Source organism: Mobula birostris, chromosome 30 (assembly GCF_030028105.1).
Source record: "Mobula birostris isolate sMobBir1 chromosome 30, sMobBir1.hap1, whole genome shotgun sequence".
NCBI classification, from domain to species: domain Eukaryota; kingdom Metazoa; phylum Chordata; class Chondrichthyes; order Myliobatiformes; family Myliobatidae; genus Mobula; species Mobula birostris.
The window spans coordinates 14980774-15003953 of record NC_092399.1 but is presented as its reverse complement, the minus strand read 5'-3'; the positions used below and the strand labels follow the sequence as shown (position 1 = coordinate 15003953).

The following is a 23180-nucleotide window of genomic DNA, read 5'->3' as shown; positions in this document are numbered from 1 at the left end:
TTGGCAGTAGTCGACACACTTGCCTTTTTAAGAAAAAGTAGGTTGGATTTGCTGCACTTGGCCCGTGGAAAACTGGGAAGTGGTAATTGCTGATCTTCGGAATTAAACTTCATGTTTTTGGTTCCCACAGTTTGGGGATTCCCAGCAATTGCGCCTTGTGCGTATTCTGCGAAGCACTGTAATGGTCCGTGTTGGAGGAGGTTGGATGGCATTGGATGAGTTCTTAGTGAAAAACGATCCCTGCAGAGGTAAGGCTGAATGGCAGCAGAGGCCCCTAATCTTTTCCCACCCTACCATGAGGAATTATTTGAACTATTTTAAGTTTATTTGGTAGTGTTGCTACTTCTAAGGCAAATGGAACATTACTGTACTAAATTATTTGTTAATCCTTGCATTCTTGTTAGGTTGGAAAAATATAACCTACAATTTGTGAAAATTTACAATATGATTATTGTTGCTAGAGTCTAGCGAGTTGTAATGAGAATTATCTTGAGGATTTCACCCAAGTTCTCTTTCTTTTAGTGCAGTATGTAATATTGGCTTCAAGAAATGTATTTATACTGACTTAAGAACTTTCTTGTAATTGTGTACAAGTTAAATTAGAAACTATGCAATATTGACATTTATTGTACGGGAGGAGCACAAGCTGGCAGGAAGGAGATGTCAAGGTGAGGGGAGGGGATGAAAGTGAGTGATGTGAGATGCTAGGAGGTAGTAGGTGAAAGAGGTAAAGGGCTGAAGAAGAAAGAACCTGATAGGAGAGGATAGACCATGGAATGAAGGGATGGAGGTGGGAACCAGAGGCAGGTGATGGGCAGCTTGTGAGGGCATGGGAAGGGAAGAAAAGGGCTAAGAGAGCCATCAGAAAGACGGGGGAAAGTTGTGGGGTGGAGGGGGTAAACAGGGGAATGCTTACCAAAGGTTTTAGAAATTGACATTGATGTCCTCGTATTAGACCCCAATCCGTGTCAGATCTCACCGGTATAGAGGAGTCACACTGGGAGCATTGGTAATCTCCAACCTGACTCTAACTTTTAGTAACCTTTCCTTTCTGTTTTCCTTGTTTCCCCACCTTTGTTTTCCCTCATTCTGGTGGCCCTCTCACCCCTTCTCTTCCCTTCCCACATCTTCACAATGTTCCCCACCTCCTTCCCTTTATTCGATGATCTGCCGGCCTCTCCTATCAGATTCCTTCTTCTTCAGCCCTTTGTCTCTTCCACCTACCACCACAAGCTTCCTATATCATTCCCCTTCATCTCCGCTCCCCCTACCACCTACCTTTCCCTTCACCTGGACTCATCTATTTCCTGCCAGCTTGAGCTGCTCCCCTTCCCCCTCCCTTTTTATTCTGGTTTCTGCCGCCTTCCTTACCACTGCTGATGAAGGGTCTCAGCTGAAACGTCAGCTGTTCATTTCCCTCTGTGGATGCTGAGTTCCTCCAGCATTTTGTGTTGAGCAATGTTCCCTCTAATTTGTAATGACCGGTGTCCACAAAAACCTTGTGCTGTGCAATTTTTTGTGACCAGTGACGACAACAACACGTACTCACTGAATTTTTAAATGGAAGGAAGCCTGAGGCTATTTTAAGGATAATAAACTACCAAGTCCAGTTTGTTGTTCATTGTTTAAAAGAAATAAAATAATGCACATCAATTAGTCTTATTTCTCAAGTATTATGCAGCAGCATGTAATAATATTCATCTTTTCATGTTATTAAAGTATATTTAAAAATATTTAACATGCTCATGAGGTAGAGGGTGACAACCTTTTGTGCGCAGTTTAAATTCCTTTGTGTGCTAGTAGCAAAAGATGTGATCGCGTACACACCATAGAAGGAGCATTGGAAACAAGATAAAGCAATAATTCACTATAGCTGGAAAGAAATGGGTTAGAGGCTTTAAATATATGAAGTTTTCAAATACAGTGATAGAGAAGGGTTGTTTTCTGTTTTGGAAATCAGGTGTCACAAAAGAGTGAGAAAAAAGTTATATTGTGAGTTGTAGTGGGCTAAGTATTAAACAGAGAAAGTTTTATCCTTTAAAAAAAAGAAGTGGATTAAGAAGAAACTGGAAGAAAACAATTGTGTGAAGGGTAGGTGGAGAGCAAGACACAAGGGTTTGTTCGCATTGCCACAGCAAAGTGGGCATGAATTAAACAGCTGTGTGCTGTAGTGGTGGCTGTGCACTGTGACAATGATAGAACCTGTGTGGGAGAGTTTTTACAGTGGAAAAGCCATGCTCTGGGGCAGTGGCACTTTCTCAACCTCAGAATTCCAGGTCCAGTGGTACGAACAAGTGTCACAAACTGGGTCTCCCTTGGCTGCAGTGGATGACCGTGACGTCTTCTGTGCCTTGTCAAGCCGTTCGCTCTCCACGGAGTGTTGTAGTACAAGCTTCCTGGCTGTTGGATCTCACTCCACGGACTGAATCCCCCCAGTCCGCCAGAGCTAACTTCACATGCTCGGACAGGCAGGAGGATGAGGCCGCTGCCTGCCCTCACCTGGTTTAGTCTGCCTGTTGAAGCGGAGCACCGGGGTGTGGCCACTGTCACATGCATTCAAGTATAAGCCAGGGTAACAAAAGAATAAAATCAGTGCCTTCACTTTGAAACGAGAGATGAAATGGTTCATAACTATCAACACTAAGCTTCTGTTTTCTAACTCTCTAACAGTGTTCAAACTCCTTTTAGTTGCCTTGCTAAGACTCTTATCTGTTTATTTCTCTGACTGAAGATAATTTTCTACTTGACGCTCTTGCACATATTCAGCGCATGGTTACAAGACACTAAAGCAGGGGTTCCCAGCCTGGGATCCACAAACCCCTTGGTTAATGGTAGGGGTCCATGGCATAGAAAAGGTTGGGAACCACTGAATTAAAGGTATGGTAAAGGTCATTAGATGTCCAACCTTAATTAAAAGAAACCTTTCAAAGACCTTTTCTGTAAACTTTTAATCAGGAAATTGGTCGCAGAATTGACCTTTGGTGTCTATCATACTCACTATTGATTAGCAGTCTTTTTTTTATATTAAAGAAAGTATCTTTGTAATCTCATTTGACTAAATTGCTGTAATCTGCCCTCTTTAATTGAGAAATTAGGACAGGCAATTATAGATGCTTCTACCTCTTACTGTTAAAGAATTTGAAGTGGTCATAAAACAGTATTATCAAGTCTAATTAGCTGTAATACAAAATGGGCATCATGGTAGCAAAGTGGTTAGGACGATGCTTTACATTGCAGGCGACCCAGGTTCAATTCCCGCCGCTGCCTATAAGGAGTTCATACGTTCTCCCTGTAACTGTATGAGTTTCCTCCCACAGTCCAAAGAACCTAATGTAGGGTAATTGGTCATTGTAAATTGTCCTGTGATTTGGCTAAGATTAAATTGGGGGATTGCTGAGCAGCACAGCTCAAAGGGCTGGAAGGACATATTCTGCATTGTATCTCGATGATGATAATAAAAATTCTGGAGGTGAGCAAATTCATCTTAAAAATATTTTCAGGGTCTAAATTTGATTAAAATTTGATCAGCCAGAAATGACAACTGTTTATAACTCTCTATAGATGCTGCCTAACCTGCTGAGTTCCTCCAGCATTTGTGTGTGTGTGTGTGTGTTGCTCTGGATTTCCAGCATCTGCGGAAACTCTTGCGTTTAACATTTGAATAAAAGTTGAACAATCAAGTCTAACATTGTATGTAACCTGATGATTGAATAAACTTCAAGGTTCCCATTGGTGAAGCGAAATTGACTCCTCCAATATCATAGTTATCATGGGGGAAAAAAACTAAAAAAAAGACACAGGCCTGCCCACATTGATGAACTTGTTGGGGTTGACTTTAAATTAACCTTGAATTTGAAACGTGACACCTGGATTGTGAATTGAATGACATTGTTAAACTAAACAGAGAAGTGAACTTCAATTATATGAGTACTTAAAAGAATTGATACACAAAACAAAAATTAAATTCAAATAGTTACTCATTAATCAACAGTTTGATTATTAAATGACTGGGAGTTGTTTCTAAGTTTCCACAAGCACTGCTCTATAACCAACAATACAAAATTCTTCAGGGTCGTCAAATCTTGTATTATGTTTCTCAATAGTAGAATGATAGAGATCAAGGTTTCAAATGTGAACTGAAGTTTGAGACCATATCCTTCTGATCCATGGCTGAATATAATTGTTAGGTCGTTTTTCTCAGGTTCTGATTTATTTTAGCATTGGGCAACAAGGGCATGCATTGAAGGAAAATGGTCAAAGTATTGTCATGTGCATGCCCACTAAGTAAACAACTCTGTTGTTCTTTTCCAGTCTGTCTTGTTGAGTTTCAGATTTTGTGTAATTTTTTTTTCTAGTTCATCATCAGGGGAATAAACTGTTACGATCGGAGTCAAATTCTTCAATTTCCAGTCATTCTCCGATAGGTTGGCAATTCTTCTCTGTCCAGATCTTTCTTTCTTTTTTTTTCCCTCATTCCTGCTCCTCGCCATGAATGATTTGACCTTGTTACATTAGCAAGGTTGACAGGCTATTCTCTGCGCACAGTATTACAGCCAGGCTATTAGGATACAATCCTTTGTTTTCTTCCTTTGACTCCTTAGTCAATTTTCCATAGTTTCAATCTGATATTTAGGAACTAATTCTCTATTTTTAAATTCAGATTTTGTTTTAGAACAGACAGAAAAAAAACAAAACTGATCCAATTAAAATCTACATTATAATTCATGTTTCAAATTGTAAGTGACATAACTTGAAAGTTGAAGATATTAGCAATATTTTGGGCCAAGACTATGCAACAAGTTCCTAGGAACACCATACGTTCAATCGATCATTATAAAAGTTCCAGCAAAGGTTGAGTGTCTAGATGAGAAAGTTGATCTATCAAGATATTCAGACGGTGGAGCATTTGATGGAATGTGATTTTGTATTTAATTGACTAGTATGTGCCATCGACTTGTATGTTTCCTCCATTCCCAAAGTACCTTTGGTCTTCAATAGTCTGAGATGGAGTTGAAAGCTGCAAGGCAACGTTGCAGCTCTATAAAACTCTGGTTAGACCACACTTGAATATTGTGTTCAGTTCTAGCTGCCTCATTATAGGAATGGTGTAGAAGCTTTAGAGCAGGGGTCCCCAACCTTTTTTATGCCAAGGCTGAGGCCTCCGTTGGTCAGCATTGACTCCTAGCTAGATAGGCAAGCCTGGGCAGTACACTACAGAGAGCAAGCTATTGCCGATGTAGCAAGTTCTGCTGCACATGTGAAGGCCAGGAGCTGGACTTAATTGTCAGAGGCTATTTAAGGCGAAGACCATTGGGAGCATTTAATAGATAGTGGGAGCTTGTCTCCACCCCTGGCTACAACAACCTGAAGGAATCTTGGACCCCTACCATTAACTGAGGTGCCTGGGGACCCCGGGTTGGGAACCCCTGCTTTACAGAGTGTGCAGAGGAGATCTACCAGGATACTACCTAGATTAGAGATTATGCCTGATATGGAAAGGCTGAGCGAGCTAGGACTTTTGTCTTTGGAACAAAGGAGGATTAGAGGTAGACTAATAGAGGTGTATAAGGTGACAAGAAGCATAATTAGAGTGGACTGCCAGCACCTTTTCCCAGGGTGGCAGGGGTTAATATGAAGCATAGCTTTAACATGTTTGGAAGAAACTATTGGGGGGGGGGGGGAGGGTGTCAGAGTTAGGTTTTTTAACACAGAGAATGGTTAGTGCTTGGAACAGACTGCCAGGAGTGGCAGTAGAGGGCAGATTAATTTAGGATAGTTTAGAGACTCTTGGATAGGCACATGGATGAAAGAAAAATGGGGAGGCTATGTGGGAGGGAAGAATTAGATTGATTTTATAGTAGGTTAAAAGGTTAGCACAAGATCGTGGGCTGAAGAGCTTGTAAAGTGCTCTACTGTTCCATGTTCTGTGGTCAGAATAGTATCCTCAGATACTTAACTAGTAAAGCAAGGTCAAAGCTATCAAAACAAAGACTGTTTAGATTATTGGCATTTATTATGATCTGATAGTTTTCCTTTCTCCTTTAAAATGGAAATCCCAATTAAATATCAAAATATTCATCTTACTTCAATATTTCTGTCCTTTCTATTACAAGGAATGAAGTTTCAAAATCAAAAGACAATTAATAACCATGAACGTGCTATTTGTTGCAATGCTCAAGTATAAAAAATGGAGTATCTTTAAACAACACAAGTTAGTTTTGAAAAGCCAGGCTGTACTGTGTGCTGAGGCAATTGCACTGATTTCTAACTTGCATGTAAACTGTTCACCACTTTCACTACCTAGATTCTCCTTCACAAAAGTAGTCCTAACTTTTATCATGCAATTCTACACTTGAGTTGAATGTGACTATTAGATTTTATTTCATTATAGCTGTGTTATTTTGCAAAATTTATCACAAAGATTGGTCTGAAGATGCATTTCTTCAACCCGTCTGGTTAGATTATTTTACTTACATAATTTTTAATGTTCAATCTAATTTGTTTCACTGGTGTAACTTTTTAAACATCGGGGAAATGGATCTTTTAAAAGTGGTGCAAAACAAAATATTTTCCAGAAGTTTAGATTTAAAAGAAAAAATATAAGATACAATGTACAGAGGATTAGTGAAATTAAACATATTAAATCAAATAATCTAATAACTACACTGTCCATGATTGAAACAGTATATCAATCGCCCTGGTTATGTCAGTGGTTGTAGCGGTCGGGACAAGGATGGGAGGGGAGAGTTGAATGCACTATAGAGAAGGCATGCAGAAGTACTCCAATCCCACCCTGTAATCTCTTTGACCATTTCTTATGCCCTCGCAACTTTCCTTTAATGTTTTATAAAGATTCGGATTAACTTCCCTGCTTTTATACTCTATGCCATTTGATAAAGCCTAGAATTGTGCATGCCCCATTTAACAACTTTTCCACCTATCCTGCCATTTGTGTACATTTATCCAAGGGGCCATCAGTTTCTACACTCCTCTTTAGAATGGACTTCTTCAAGTGAAGTTTAATGTGAAGAAATTGGAGTTTCTGCATTTTGGCATCTGTCCATTCTAACAGCTTGTTTATATTGAACTGTAGTCTGTCAATGTCCTCTTCACAGCTCACACTACTGCCAGGTTTTGTGCTGTCTACAATCTTAGTCACTTTGGCTTGCACTTCAAGTCGAGATTTCTGATATAGCTAGAAAGAAGTCAATGTCTATAAGGCAGCACGGTAGTGTAGTGGTTAGCACAACACTTTACAGTACCAGTGATCCAGGTTCAATTCCCACTGCTGTCCGTGTGTTCTCTGGGTCCCACAGTCCAAAGACGTACCAGTCTGGAGGTAAATTATAAATTAGGCTAGGGTTAAATCGGGGGTTGCTGGGCAGCCTGGCTCGAAGGGCTGGAAGAACCTGTTCTTCACTGTATCACAATAAATATGATCAATCCCTGGAGAAACACCACTGTTTGACTAGCTTCAACCCAAAAAACATAAGTGTTTACCATGATGCTCTGTTGTCTGTTACTTAGTCTAAATCATATCATATATTTAATTTATTTTAATGCATAGTCTTCAACTTTGCTGATAAGCCTGCATCCAAAGTCAGTGTATATCATAACAACTGCAATACCCTCATCAAGTCTATCCATTACCTCATCAAAAAAAAATTCTATCAAATTGATTAAACATCACTTGCTCTCAGCGAATCAATGCTGTCTTGAATGAAATCGTCTCTATTTTTCATCAAAGTAGCTCTTAATCCCTTCCCGAGTTAATGTTTTTTAATATTTTCCCACCACTAGGGCTAAACTAGTCGACCTGTAGTTACTGAGCTTGTCTTAGCATTCAAAGTTCGGAGTAAATTTATTATCAAAGTGCGTATGTGTTTTCCATAAACTACCTTGAGATTAATTTTCTTGCAGGCATTTAGAGAGAATAAAGAAATACAATAGAATCCTACTAATAAAATGCATAAAGACTGACAAACATTAATGTGTAAAAGAAGAAAACTACAAATAAATATAATTCTGAGAACCTGAGTTTTCAATGTGAGTTGTAACATTTGCCAATCTCCACTCCACTGGTACCATCCTCATACCAAAGAGGTCTGGAGATTAATATATCATCTTGAAGTTCAGACAACTTTTCTAATACCTTAGTGCAATCAAACTTTAACATACTTAGTGTCTCAACTGTCTGTTCTACTTTTAATTTGGAAGCGCCACTTCCCCTGGTGAAGATATATGCAATTGACTCAGTTTGTACCCTAAGAGTGCCTTCAGCATTCAATTACAAATTAGCATGTTTGCCCTTAAGGTGCTCCATGTACTAATTCTTTATTTTGCATGTGTAGAACATGCTTTAATTCCCATATATGTTGGCAGTAATTCCCAGCCTTTTCTCCTAGGCTCTCTTTGCCTCTCTTACTTTTCACTTTCTCTCCATTCCTTCATAATCAGCCTCGTACTTGTTGGTATTTGCAAAGTGACACTTGTCACCCACAGTCTTTAATCACACCATCGCTTCATTTGCAACAGGGCTGGCGGCCAGCCATTTCAATTCCAATCTCCATTCCCATCGCAATATGTTGGTCCGTAGACTCCTCTACTGCCGCAATGAGGCTGCTCTCAGGTTGGAGAAGCAATACCTTGTATAGCATCTGGGTAGCCTCAAACCTGACAGCATGAACACCAATTCCTCTTAACTTACTGTAATTACTACCCCCCCCCCACCCTGTTTTTGTATTCCTCCATTCTAGCTCCCCCCTTAGCCCTTCTCCTCGGCTGCCTGTCTCTGATGCCGTCCTTCCCTTTCTCCTATCGTCCACTCTCCTCCCCTATCAGATTCCTCCTATCATCTCCTAGCTTCTCACTTCATCACCCCACTCCCCCACCTGGCTTCACCATTACCTCCCAGCTGGTGCTCCTTCCCCTCCCCCCCCCCACTGTCCTAATCTGGCTTCTCCCCCACCCCCCCCTTCCTTTCCAGTCTCAATGAAGGATCTAGGCACGAAATGTTGCCTCTTTATCCCCTCCATGGATGCTGCCTGACCAGCTGAGTTCCTCTGGCATTTAGTGTTTGTTTCGACGGTCTCTTGTGCTTTTCCTTCACTTGTTTTGTCATTCAGCCGGGGTGCGCACTTGTCACCACCCAGGAATTAGCATTTAACCGTGACATTCTTCAGAGAAAAAAACAAACCGAAATAAAAGGGAGGATAATAAAATCTCCTGCTAACCTTGAATGGGGTAGATCCACAGACAGCCTGGTTTCAGCTAGAATGAAATTTTAGAAAGAGGTGGTTAAAATTAGCCCCATACCAGTGAGTAACTAGGACTGTAAGTGTGTGGTCTGTGCCCATTAGGGTGGACAGGTCATTTTCTTATTGCAAGTATAAGTAATGCTTTATATCACAACAACACAATTAATTATTTTTTCCTCTGCCTTTCTTCTTCACCACAGCTGGCCTAATTTTAATGTTAGGATCACCTTCTCCTGAATATTTCCCTGCTGAAGCATAATGCATTTGACCCGCCTCAATCCCTCAGATCTGATTCAGCCATTCTCTAAAAACTATTCCAGACACGTTTTAGAAACTCTTCACCTTCTGTACCGTTGTTTACGTTGAGGTAATTAAAGTCCCCCTATAGTTTCTACATTTACCTGCAGACCACTGCTTGAGTGGATAAATTCATCTCTGCATACCGCAAAATTATTTTAGAATTATTAAGTGATCCTTTATTTAAGGATATTTAAAAATTTGTATCATGTTGCAAATTTACCTTTGGATAGAAGTTCATCTCTGATTATAATGTGCACATCGTTAGTCTCCTGAACTCAGTTCCACAGAAATTAATGGGACCAAACTTGACAAGTAGAACATGACTCACCTACTGTAATGTTATTCCCGGTTAGTATAAGTAACTGGGAAGAAACCAGTGGATGTAGTGCATCAGTCCTCCATAAGTTTAAGGCTCTTATCTGTGCCAATAATGATTAAATGAAAAAAAAACATGATAGTTGTGGATTAGTGGTTCTGTTTCAAGTTGGCAACCTGTAACTAGTGGGGTTCCAAATAGATCAGTGCTGAGTCAGTTAATGAGAATTTATATTAACGACTTGGAGAAAGGCTCTGAGTATATTGTATCCAAGTTCAAGGATAGGTGCCAGGAAAGCGAGAAAAAAAAACTGCAGACTGGCTAGGTAAATGGACTGAAGAAAAACAGGTGGAGTATAATGTAATAAAGACCCTCCACAGTTGCAAAGAGTTTAATAAATCTTGCCCGCATGTATGCAATTCTGATCTCATTATTTAAGGAAGGATATACTTGGCAGCAGTGCAGAGAAAGTTCATATGGTTCCTCTGATAAAGGAGGTAGTCTTCTAAGAAAATACTCAAGGTATAAAAATTCTGGAACTTTATTTATGATGTAGTTGAGTGTGAGGCAAGGTCTCAGGGTAGGGGTCTGGATAAGGATGGAGACCTGATGGAATTTCTTGGAGGAACTGTGAGTGTTTGAAATTTCATATCCTGGAGACGTATGGGAGCAAGTCATTAAGTATATTCCAGAAGGAGATAAATGGAGCTTTGGACGTCCAGAATTCAGCGCTATGCAAATCAAGCAAGAAAATGAATAGGAAAAAGGCATATAGTCAGCCAAACTCTTGTTAAAGAACTGATTGTGTTCAAGAAGCATTGAGGCCTGTCACTCCCCACTCCTTACATTCAGATGAATTTCAACTCTGTCCCTTGACTAGTACATATGTGCACTATTTTGGTCTTCCAAATTGAGTTCAGTGCTGACATTGCAACCTACACACCACAAAGCCTCGCCTGTTACATTGTAGCCACCTCCTCCTTTGTCAAGTTCACCCTTGTCTATCATATAAAAGTTTTTTGAAGTTTTGTTTGTTATTCTTTGTACTTTATTTATTGTGATTTTACTTTAATATTTTATTAGTAAAAGTTTTTATCATTTGCATCTAAGTATGTTTAGACTCAACAACCAGTCAGCCAAAGCCACTGGACTCATAATTGAGAAACAAGATCAATTCGTTGCCATTTTTAAAAAATTGTTTATCAATTGAGTTACAGCGTGGAATAACCCCTTCTGGCCCTTTGAGGCACACTGCTAGCCTAATCGCAGGAAAATTTATAATGACCAATTAGCCTACCAACCAGTATGCCTTTGGACTGTGGGAGGAAACTGGAGCACCCGGAGGAAACCCACACGGTCACGGGGAGAACGTACAAACTCCTTACAGACAGTGGTAGGAATTGAACCCAGGTCACCTGTACTGTAAAGCGTTGTGCAAGCCACTACATTACTGTACCGCCCTGCTTTATCTGCTTTATTTCGTTATTTCAATTCTTTGTTATCAGACCATTCTAAAATTCCTCACATCATCATTAACAGCTCTCAAACTTCAGTTTTTGTTAATGACTTTGCTTATTCTTTATGGACTATTGGTGGTGTCAGCCTCAGTAGGGTTGTGTCAGTATCACCCATGACACAGTCTGCATTTCAACAAAAAGTCCAAAGCAAATTTATTATCGAGATACATACGGGCCCGCACAGTAGCACAGTGGTTATCACAACGCTTTACAGTACAGGTGTCCCAGGTTCAATTCCCAATGCTGCCTGTAGGAGTCGGTACAGTCTCCTCGTGATTGCGCAGGTTTCCTCCAGGTGCTCCGGTTTCCTCCCACATTCCAAAGACATGATTAAGCGTAAAGGAATGCAATGAAAAGCAGTGGATCTTGCATTTCAACTGAGATGTCAGTAACATATACATTGACATTGAACATGATCAACCATGCTTTTTTATTGTGAATAAGAATAGAATTTGTAAAGTTCTCCTGTGACAAATTCCCAAAAAAAATACCAAGTTAGTTTAGTTTCTTTGTAGACCCAACTGTTAAAGTGGCAGAGGTCTCTTCCCAATTACTGTTCATTTTTACGGTCCTCTTCACAGTGAAACACAGATTTGTTTTATTGTTTAAGTGGTATTGGTGTAACCAAGTTTTACTTGGCAATTTGAATAAACAGCTAAAAGGCCAGATGGGTACGGTAATGTTTAGTAACTTCAAAACATTAAACTAATTCAAAGGAAAATACAGAGTATGAAAACACGAGGTACGCACGTATCACGTGGTAGTGTGATGACATATGCAATTAACATATTTACATATAAGCCATAATTATTTAAATGAACAAGAATGCTTAATCAACAACATATTTACCAGATTACTCAAATATTATTGAAATGTTAAATACACAAGAGGTACACGGATAGACAGATTCAAAAGTATCTTCCTTACAACTTTTGAAAGTTTATTTTAGAATATTCCTATTCGCTCTCTTTTACAGTGAGTAATTAGCAGAAAATTGGTCTATCAATCCACTTGAAAATGAACTGTGAGGATAAATTTGGAAGCGGACTGTTTTTCCTTGACACATAAATAAAATGATAATAGTCAAATGCCCAGCTTGTACCTGTAGGGAAAGCCTTTTTCAGAAAGTCATCCACCCCTCTCATGCATATTTTGCTGCAGCTAGGAAGCTGTTTTAGTGTAGGCTGTGAACAGTGCGGGAATTCCCATCGTGTTGCCTTGTCATCGGATCAGAGATGTGCATGCAGCATGGCAAAGATGGCAACTTTGGCCTGGCATTCACTTCTTCCATTTTTCTCACAAACCGTTTGCAGGCTGAAGCAAATCCACCCCATAATCTCGTCTCATGACTGAATAAACTGTTTTGCCTCTAGCAATCTTTGAATCTTTGAGCTTGTGAATATCCTTACAGAGAACCAGCTACATTACAACAACTGCATTTGAGGAAGAATATAATCTATATCATTTAAATTCATAATGCTATGTTGCTGAACTTCATTGTATTGTAAAACAAGCTTTACTGGCTGCATGTTCAGCAGTTTCAATACAGTTGCTGATGTGAACTACAATTTTGCAATTTTTAGGTTTAATTGTACTGATATCATTGGTAGTTAGTTTGAACTGCGATTTGTCTGCTTTCCTGCAACAGCTATATAGATTTTGGCTTCATTATTTTCTCATTTTCATGTTTTAATTTTCCTTCAGCAAGAGGACGAACCAATTTAGAACTGCGAGAGAAATTTATATTACCAGAGGGAGCATCGCAGGGTATGGCACCTTTCAGGATTAGAGGTCGCAAATCTAAGCCTTCGTCCAGGGCTGCATCTCCAACCCGATCGAGTTCCAGTGCCAGCCATAGTAACCACAGTTGCACATCTGTGCCTTCGTCACCCGCCACTCCAGCCAGCGGAAATAAGGTAAGCATTTTTTTCTGTAGTGTTAAAGTAAACTCTTTTCATTGTAGTCCTACACCTAATGAAAATATATGAATTGAATCAGTTTTCTATATTTCCAAGTAAAGTATATCAACAGTGTACTATTTTTGTAACCCTTCATTACAGATACAATGCCATGAAATCAATATTAACAAAAACTGTGTTCTCTGGGATTTAATAGTATAATATCTGTTAAATGCACAGAGTAAAACAGTACATACAAGAAATATTAAAATGAAAACTCCTTTTAAGACGTAATGGTAAACTTATTGATACTAACAAACACGAGGAGGTCTGCAGATGCTGGAAATCCAAAGCAACACATACACAAAATGCTGGAGGAACTCGGCAGTCCAGGCAGCATCGGTGAAAGAGAGTAACCGACCGACGTTTTGGGCTGAGACCCTTTATCAGGACTGGAAAGAAAGGGGAGAAGTCAGTATAACGGGGAGGGAGGCAAAAGTACAAGGTGGCAGGTGACAGGTGAAACTGCAAAAGGAGGAGGGAGTGAAGTAAAGAGCTGGGCAGTTGGTTGGTGAAAAGATAAAGGGCTGGGAAATGGGGAAATCTGATAGGAAAGGACAGGTCCCCTCCTTTCTCCCTTTCTTTTCCAGTCCTGGTGAAAGAGTCTTGGCTCAAAACATCAACTGGTTACTCTTTTCCATAGATGCTGCCTGGCCTGCTGAGTTTGTGCGTGTTGCTTAAAGGTATTATGTTTGGTCTAGTTTACTGTTACTGTCAGCCATATAGTCACCCTCCATAACTGAATTAAAAATAGTAGGGGTTCAGGATTATTACCTGCCTTTTAAGTTTTTGAAAAAAATCAATGTTCAACGAGGTATAAGTACAAAAAACTGTTTTCCAATAGCGAATATCACACTTGATGTGTATGGTATATTTTCTCCTTCACTTACCCAATGTTCATGTAAAATAAATTTATCTGTAATTTTCATTCTATCCTGTGAACAATCAGATGTTCATGGGATTTTCAAAAAAACACTATTGCTGAAGATGTGTTTTTCATTAGTCCAAATTTTCATCAGAGGAAACATACTTCAAAGCAACTTTTGGTTCTGTCCTATTAGAGTTATCAGTATTATAGTACAGACTACTTGGTGGAACAACAAAAAAGAACTTTCACTCTCTGTAAAACAATTGAAGTTGTTGTGTACTAATAATCTTTATACAGGGGCACAGGTTATATTTCTTTATCATTGCTCAATTCCATGGCATTTTTTTTCTGTTGCATTCATTTTAATTAGTAATATGACTCTTACATTGAACAAGATTGAGCGCTTGGAATGACCAGAGATTAATGTAGCCAAAGTAAATTAAAGATGTCTGAATCCAAGTTCTGTACTTCTGTCATCTCTTTTTTAAACAGAGCATTCATTAATCAGGATCAGACTTTCTTAATAAATTCAATTGAGATATTAGACGTGCGCCTGATTAGAACTTGTTTAAAAAAACTCTTACAAAGCCACATGTGTGATTTGATTTTGATTTAAAGGGAAGGCAAAAGGCTACAGTATTTTGGTAAATATATTTTTGAACACAGGAACAGTCTGGTCTCTTTATTTGTAAAGAAAGGTGGTTTCTTGTTCAATGTTTTATAAAGTTCTTGAAATTTGTGAATTTTTTGCACAAGTTTCTTATATTTCAGTTTAATTGTTTATTATTTGGTGATTTTTAACATTTCATTGTTCAACATTAATTTTATGTTAACATTTGCTCATCCTTTTAACCCCTTTTCTTTTACCATCTTATGTCCATCTTGCTTCTAATCCTCTCCTACTCCATCCTACCTTCCTCCCCCACCTCACAGACGCCCCAGACCTTCACACGTTGTTATGACAAACCTTGGTTGACAAACAGTAAGGCTTCTACTCCCTCTAAGTGCCTAGACTCACATGTGTTCCAGATCCCCAGCATTGAGGTACAGTATAAAGCACACTAAGGTAGTAAGAAGACTCAATGAGATAACAGAGCAATGGTAATCAACAGTGAGCAGCATCTACTGCCTAGATAAACCACAAAATTGTACTCAGGGTTACTCTAGGGGTGTGCTAACCTCTGTTTAAATTAAAATTCGCTGTTTGGAAATTATTGGAAAATATTTAGCAATTGTGTCAAAATGTATAATAAATGATAATCTACAAAGACACTTGGAATTACATTAATGTTTTTAATTCACAGTACCAAGAATTACAGAAATGTGTGCATCAACTATATTTTAAGCTTAAGCTTTGGTAGGAAAAGTATACTTTCAAATAGAGGTTTTATTCTGAAACTAAAACCTCAATTTAGTTGAAAAAAATTTACAAGTAGATAACATAGCTTTTGTTTGTTGCACATCTCATTTTTAAATCGGCATTATTAGTCCAGAAACTTGGTTCCAAATGAAGCAAAAAAAAATGCTCCATACTGCCTCCAAAACTGGCGCTCCCTCCTCCTCTTGTTTCTGCTTTGGGTTGGTTAATTTAAATAATCAATTGACTCAAACTTGTGGTCGGCATTACATCTGTGCATTCTTAATCATCTTACACCTCTTATGGGGCTTTCATTATTCCTAAGTGACCAAGTCAACTTACTTTGGACATTCTCCATCCATATTACATTTACACTGTGAATCATTAGTTATAATTAGAGTGGAGAATCAACGTCACAATTTTGGTAATAAAGAAGCTGTAGGTTCCCAATATTTGCATAGTTGGCTTCCTGGTTAATTGTGAGGACTGTGGTCGGGTGCAAGTAGATGGACTCGGTAGAAGACCAAGCTGGCACAGATTAGATGGGCCAAAGACCCTGCTTATGTGCTGTAGTTCTCTATAACTAAATTAAGAAATATAACATTAAAATCTTCAAATAATCCTTCTATTGCAAGAGTTCCCAACCTTTTTTATGCCATGGACCAATACCATTAAGCAAAAGAGTCCATCAATCCCAGGTTAGGTTTCTTCAAGAATGGGTTTCAGTCTGTTTTTGACCACAATGCTGAAAAAAGGAAAGGCTTTCTCATAGCGTTCCTTGTCTAAACTGTTCCATACTGAGGAGATTTGCTTGGGAGGCGATTGAAATCACAGATGAGGGGAAGCTCATTAAGGGGGAGGGAGAAACTGAAAAGAGCAGAGTTGGAGGTGACTGCCTGTCCTGGTGGAATTACTGGAACTTAAGTGTTAGTGCTGTGAAATTGAATTTTTTTTAAACTATGACCAATTTTTAATAGGGAGCAGGTGCACTCATGTTACCATATGCCAGTGCTCTGTCATAGAATTTGCTTTCAGCTTGCTTGTTTGTCATATTCCAGACCTTGTGCCTGATATCCATCATCTGAATGTTTCACATACCAAATAAAATGCTTTCTCCTCATATTACCAGGATTTCTGTATTTCTAGATTCGTGCAGCAGCTTTATCATATGCTCAGGGCATTCCAAAGCTAGTAAATCATTTTGAAACGAGGATTTTGCTGTAATTTATAAAACATGATCCTGTGATAGGTAATTAGAGAGTAATCTGGTTTGGTGAAAGTAGTTGGAAGGAGACCAGAAAACTCTTGGCTCCTCTTTTGAATGGTCCCATAACACATTTGAGGAGATGGAGCCTCAGATTAATACCTCATCCAAAAAAGCACCACTTCCAATCATTTTTCCCTCTGTACCGTACAAGTGTCATTTTTAATTACAAGCTATAATCTTATATCTTAAATGCCAAGCTGACACTTGAATGTGCTTTAGTGTTAAGTGAATCCTCGGTTCCCGGACTAATATGATAGGACAATTAGCATTAAATATTGGCACCAATGAAGAGAATGAAATTTATGTTAGCTTCTGAAAATGTTAATGAGTGTTTATATTCTGTGTGATTACATATATTTCTCATTTGGTATGTGGGCTAGATCTTAGGTTCTTTATATTAATGTTATTTGACAAATAAGCATCGAGGTGAAGCTCCAGTTGCTGAGAGTTTATTACATATGCTTGGCTAGATAGATTAACAAAATTCTAGTCAAGACAACAATAAACTCATCATGTCATATAATCCAGACAGTAAGATTCAGCCTCTAGAGCAGATTTGTAAAGAAGTGAAAGTTAATCACGCATGGAGCCTTAAATAACGAAAGGAAAATATCCTCAGTACCAGAATTTTCTACATCCCCTCCAGCTATCCTGGTATTATTGAGAAGAAGACATTTGTAACTGACTGGAAAATTACGATAATCAACGGTGAACGATGTGGTAACCTGTTGACATTGCATTTATTGTTCTTCATTGGTCTTTCAATTGGCATTTTAAAACTTCTGTACTTCAAACTAGGTGACTTCCGTGCAAGGAAGTAAACTCAGACGACCAAGCTACCACTCCAGCAAGGTCTCACTCAGTGGGGACAATGGAAACGTGCCCATAGCCGCCAAGGCCAGCAAAACTGGTGAGTTCCCAAGGTGATGAAGAAATGGATGTCAGCAGAAACAGGCTTATTATCACCGACATGTGCTGTGAAATTTGTTTTGTGGCAGTAGTACGGTGCAATACATAAAATATGCCATAAATTACAATAAGAAATATATATATAAAATAAGTCACGCTAAAAAAGAAAAGTCAATAGGGTTGGTTACAGTTAAGATGGCAGAGAGGTGGAATCTTCATCTTTGAACCATTAGTTTCATAATCTTGAGTGTAATGTGCTATGATTTTTGGTGATTTGCTATGAATTTGGTGGTATTTGTAGTTGTGATTTTATAAAATCCAAAGATATTTAAGGTGATGTATTGTAAAGTTCAAAGTAGATTTTATTATCAGAGTTACATACATGTCACCTCGTACAACCCTGATTCTTTTTCCTGTGGGCAAACTGAGCAAATCTATAGAATAGTAACTGTAGACAGGATCAGTGAAAGAGCAAGAGTATAGAAGACAACAGACTGTGCAAATGCAAATATAAATAAACAGCAATAAGTAACGAGCATGAAATAACAAGATAAAGGGTCCTTAAAGTGAGATCACTGGGAACCAGTGTTCCCAGGTCCTGGACTGAGAAAGGGACAAACATGCCTCTCTGTTCCACTTGTGGTTTCCGGAGACAGGACCCATCATGTAGATTCTGTGTCAGTCAAACCTGGTGAAAGATTTGAGATCCCCTTACTTTCAATGTGAACCTTAAGCCTGTGTATTGCTATGTTTCATTCAATGTTTCTCCATGATTTAAGTGTTGTTAATTTACTGTTCCTGAATTATTTCAAAGATTCAAAGTACATTTATTATCGAAGTATATATGCAGTATACAACCCTGAGATTCGTCTTCTCCATAGACGGCCACAAACAAGGAAGGACCATGGAATCTGTTCAAAGAAAAAAAGACATCAATTTCCGCTCCCCCACCCCAAGCGCAAAAAAACCAATTCATCCAAATAGCAACAGAAAGAAGAAAACGAGCAGAAACTCAGGATATAAAACACATGATTAAGAGGCACATTTCAGTTCAGCTCAGTGTTCATTATCTGCAGGCCACCCCGATTCAAAATTGCCCAAACTAGAAACCAAAAAGGAAGAACCAGAAAGCTAGAATTTTCCATTTTACTGCAACTTAAAAAGATTTTCTTTAAATTTCTGATAATCGCACACTTTCAAAATAAAATGGAAATGCATGCTCATATCCCACACAAATATATCATTGGATTTTTTTCTTTTAATTAAAATATAATCTTCAAACACAGAAATTGTCAGAAATATAAATGGCACCTCTTGACAAATAATAACATTTCACTGTTATTTGCAGTTTTTATTTCTTTGAATCTTTAACATTGAAAGCATAACCAACCCTTAATTTATAATTTCCTTTTTCATTCCACAACTTTTATCCTACAAAGCTATGAGTTTTTATGTTGAGAATAATCATTATTCTTGCATATTGTAACTCCAAATGCTATAAATTTCAGCCAAACAGGCAGCTTCTGTGGAGAGAAACAGAAGGTAAAGTTTCAGGTCAATGATCCTTCATTGGTAACTCTGATTTAACTGATGGCAGTCCCCCTAGGTAATTTAAAATTCATGACAAGATGATTCAACACAATTGTTCTTTTTGACAACTCTTCTGGGGTGTGTGATGATGTGAAGAGGATCGAGATCAAACGTAGTGCACTTGTGGTTCCATTGCTCCCCGCCACTGAGCATATCGACAAGGAGGGCTGCCACAAGAAAGCAGCATCTGTCACCAGATACCTCCACGATACTCTCCAGGACACGCTGTCTTCTCGCTGCTGCCATTGGGAAGGAGGCACAGGAGCCTTAGGTCCCACACCACGACATTCAGAAACAGTTATTGCCCTTCAACCATTAGGGTCCTAAACTGGCATGGATAACTTCACTCATGCTCGGCTCTGAACTGATCCCACAACCTACAAAGTTACTGTCGTGGACTCTACAACTCATGTTCTCAAAATTATTTATTTATTCATTGTTTGCACAGTCCATCTTCCTTTCACATTGGTTGTTTGTCAGTCTTTGTGTGTAATTTTTCACTGATTCTATTGTATTTCTGTGTTCCACTGTGAATGTCTGCAAGGAAATGAACCTATATGGTGACATATACTGCATGTACTTCGATAATAAATTTACTTTGAATTCTGTTACATCTGAGCCATGAATACTAAACAGATGACAACTCAAATTCATTCAACAAGTTAAAGCAGATGCTACAAACCCAAATGGTTTGTATCTTTTAATTATGCACATAACTAATTTGACATTTACATCTTTGAATTGAATAAAAAGTAAATTAGCAGGCTTTGTCCCAATCACAAGCTAGATTTTTCCTGCAGGAAATGTGTTTGTTTATTTGTGAGTCTAATAAGGGCAATCGCAGTACATAACCCAACTCCAAAGTTGCAAGTTCACATTTTACAAATGGTTGGTAAAGTTTCGGAAAGGGGCACACAAAAGGATTTATATTGTCTCACTTTCTGGATCAAAATAAAATCCCACAGTGAAGATCACTTTTTGGGGAAAGATTATCAGTTCTGAAGGAGATTGGGGTAAGCGAGGCTGCCTCCACACCCTCTCCCAATCTTAACTGAATTTTACAAGAGCACCATTCAGAGCGTCCTGACAAGTTACATCTCCGTCTGGTGTGGGAGCAGCTGAGCATCAGACCAGAAGTCCCTACAAAAGACTGTGAGAACAGCTGAGAAGATCATAGGGGTCTCCTTACCATCCATCGGGGACACTTATCACGAGCGTTCCATACGCAGGGCCCTTAGTATTATCAAGAATCCCACCTATTCATCCAGCAGGCTGTTTGTTTGACTTTCTACCCTCAGGCAGGAGACTCTGAGGCGTAAATGGCCAGGATACGAAACAGTTCCCTCCCTCAGGCCATTAGGCTTCTGAACTCCCAGCCGCATCATATTCAAAGTATCACTGGTTAATTTGTTCTGTACCTGACAATATTTAATTGATGCACTTTATGCATAATTTATCTATAGATTTTATCCTTACTTTCCTAAGTTATTGTGTGTTATGTATACTACTGTGCTTTACACCCTGGTCTGGAGAATCATCTCATTTGATGGTGTACATGTCTATAGTTAAATGACAATCAACTTGACTTGAATTGACTTAGTGGCATCTTGCTTAAAACTGTGTGTGGCTGTTCCCCAGAATAACACTTTTTTTAAACGTCCCTGTAGATTCCAAAAGGACACCAAGCAGGCCGACAAGTCGGGCAGGAAGTCGTGCCGGTAGCAGGGCAAACAGTCGGCGAGGCAGCGACGCTTCTGATTTTGATGTCCTGGAGACGCAATCAATGTGTTCAGATATTTCCGAATCCAGCACAGGAGGATCCCAAGCAAGTTCGCGAAGGGGTTCCACAAAACCTTCAAAGATCCCAACACCCTCAAAGAAAACCACGACCCCAAAAACCACAGGCACCAGAAGATAATACAAGTGAAGCTGTGGAATAGTCCACACAAACCAACACACACACACACACACACACACACACACACACACACCACACACGCGCGTGCGACCAGATGTATAATATTCTACAAAAAGTACTGTTGTTAAGCATTGTAAAAGATTAATTGTCGTCTAATACTGCCTTATCATTGTACTTTCTCTGGTTTTTTTTTGTTTTTGTAAGTTAAAAGTTTTTTCATGTGAATATTTATGTAGATAAAACATCCATGTTTTGTTCCCATGGCCTCTGTGTCAGAGGGAAGTGAGAATGCTTTTAAAGAAAAAGGAAATTTAAATGTGTTCGTGTTCTATTAAAGATTTGAACTACTGCTTTTTAAAAAAACTTGCATTTAGGAAATGACCCTTTAATGAGAAGTTGACTTGCTGTAAAGGCAAGACAAATGCTGCAGTGTTTGTTAAGAATCACGGATACCTCACGGAGTATTTAAGTGGGAAAAAAAATGGAGCGATGTACAGTTTTACTTATTTTTAAGATTGTTCATTTTTTGCCTGCTGAAAGTTACACAAATAATAATTATGACAACAAGTGCACATGCAAGTTGTAAAAGACTATTGCTATCTTGTAAGCAGTATAAAGGACACTTTAATAGCAGCTGAAGGTCATTGTGGGCCACACCAGCAATTGCTAGCAAGGCCCTTCTCACTTTTTTATGCTGCTTTTTGTTCATATGAACTGACCACTGGGGCTACATGAGCAGCAGTATTTATATTCTATTGATATCTAGTCTGACCATGTCGCTATGTGAATCCACAATTGAAATTGTACCAATGAGTCAAACGTTCATTTTTTGTATTCAAAAACAAATGTGCTTGCAGTAACTTAAAAAAAAGATTAAGTACTGCTTTACTTGTCTCGGTGGTCTTTATTCATAATTCAGCGAGGTGGTGTCACGGGTAGATAGGGGCGTGAAGAAAAATTTCGGCACATTGGCCTTCATAAATCAAAGTATTGGGTATAGGAGATAGGATGTTACGTTGAAGTTGTATAAGACATTGGTGAGGCCTAATTTGGAGCAGATTTGGTCACCTACCTACAGGAAAGATGTAAACAAGGTTGAAAGAGTACAGAGAAAATTTACAAGGATGTTGCCAGGTCTGGAGGACCTAAGTTATATGGAAAGATTGAATGGGTTAGAACTTTATTTCTTGGAACGTAGAAGGTTGAGGGGAAATTTGATAGAAGTATACAAAATTATAAGGGTATAGATAGGGTAAGTGCAAGCATGCTTTTTCCACTGAAGTTGGGTGGAACTACACCATGAGGTGATGGGTTAAGCTTGAAAGGTGAAAAGTTTAAAGGGAACTTGAGGGAGTGCAGAGGAGATTTACAGGGATGTTGCCTGGATTGGGGAGCATGCCTTATGAGAATAGGTTGAGTGAACTTGGCCTTTTCTCCTTGGAGCGATGGAGGATGAGAGGTGACCTGATAGAGATGTACAAGATGATGAGAGGCATTGATCACGTGGATAGTCAGAGGCTTTTTCCCGGGGCTGAAATGGCTAACAGGAGAGGGCATAGTTTTAAGGTCCTTTGAAATAGGTACAGAGGGGATGTCAGGGTAAGTTTTTTTACGCAGTGTGTGGTGAGTGCGTGGAATGGGCTGCTGGTGATGGTGGTGGAGGCAGATACGATAGGGTCTTTTAAGAGACTCCTGGATAGGTACATGGAGTTTAGAAAAATAGAGGGCAATGGGTAACCCTAGGTAACTTCTAAAGTAAGTACATGTGTGGCACAGCATTATGGGCCGAAGGGCCTGTATTGTGCTGTAGGTTTTCTATGTTTCTATGTAAATTATTCAGTTGGACGGTGCGGACAGTGTGGGACGAGCTGCCAGCGCAAGTGGTGGATGCCGGGTCAATTTCAACAGTTATGAGGAGCTTGG

At 39.1% G+C, this 23180-nt stretch overlaps 1 protein-coding gene across 21 annotated transcripts in view; it reads left to right on the top strand.

Moving 5' to 3' along the window:
* The window catches only part of macf1a (microtubule actin crosslinking factor 1a), a 590515-nt gene extending 568370 nt beyond the window's left edge, over positions 1 to 22145 (top strand). For 14 of the 21 annotated variants that reach the window (XM_072247358.1, XM_072247361.1, XM_072247354.1 and 11 more), the window contains 5 exons: positions 131 to 248; positions 13095 to 13306; positions 15150 to 15260; positions 17639 to 17750; positions 21007 to 22145. In XM_072247358.1, coding sequence (XP_072103459.1) covers positions 131 to 248; positions 13095 to 13306; positions 15150 to 15260; positions 17639 to 17750; positions 21007 to 21257 — 804 coding nt within the window. In that variant the 3' untranslated portion in view covers positions 21258 to 22145. The remainder of the gene's footprint in view (positions 1 to 130; positions 249 to 13094; positions 13307 to 15149; positions 15261 to 17638; positions 17751 to 21006) is intronic. The other 7 variants (XM_072247359.1, XM_072247356.1, XM_072247368.1 and 4 more) reach the window with 1 other exon arrangement.
* The last annotated feature ends 1035 nt before the right edge of the window (positions 22146 to 23180 follow it).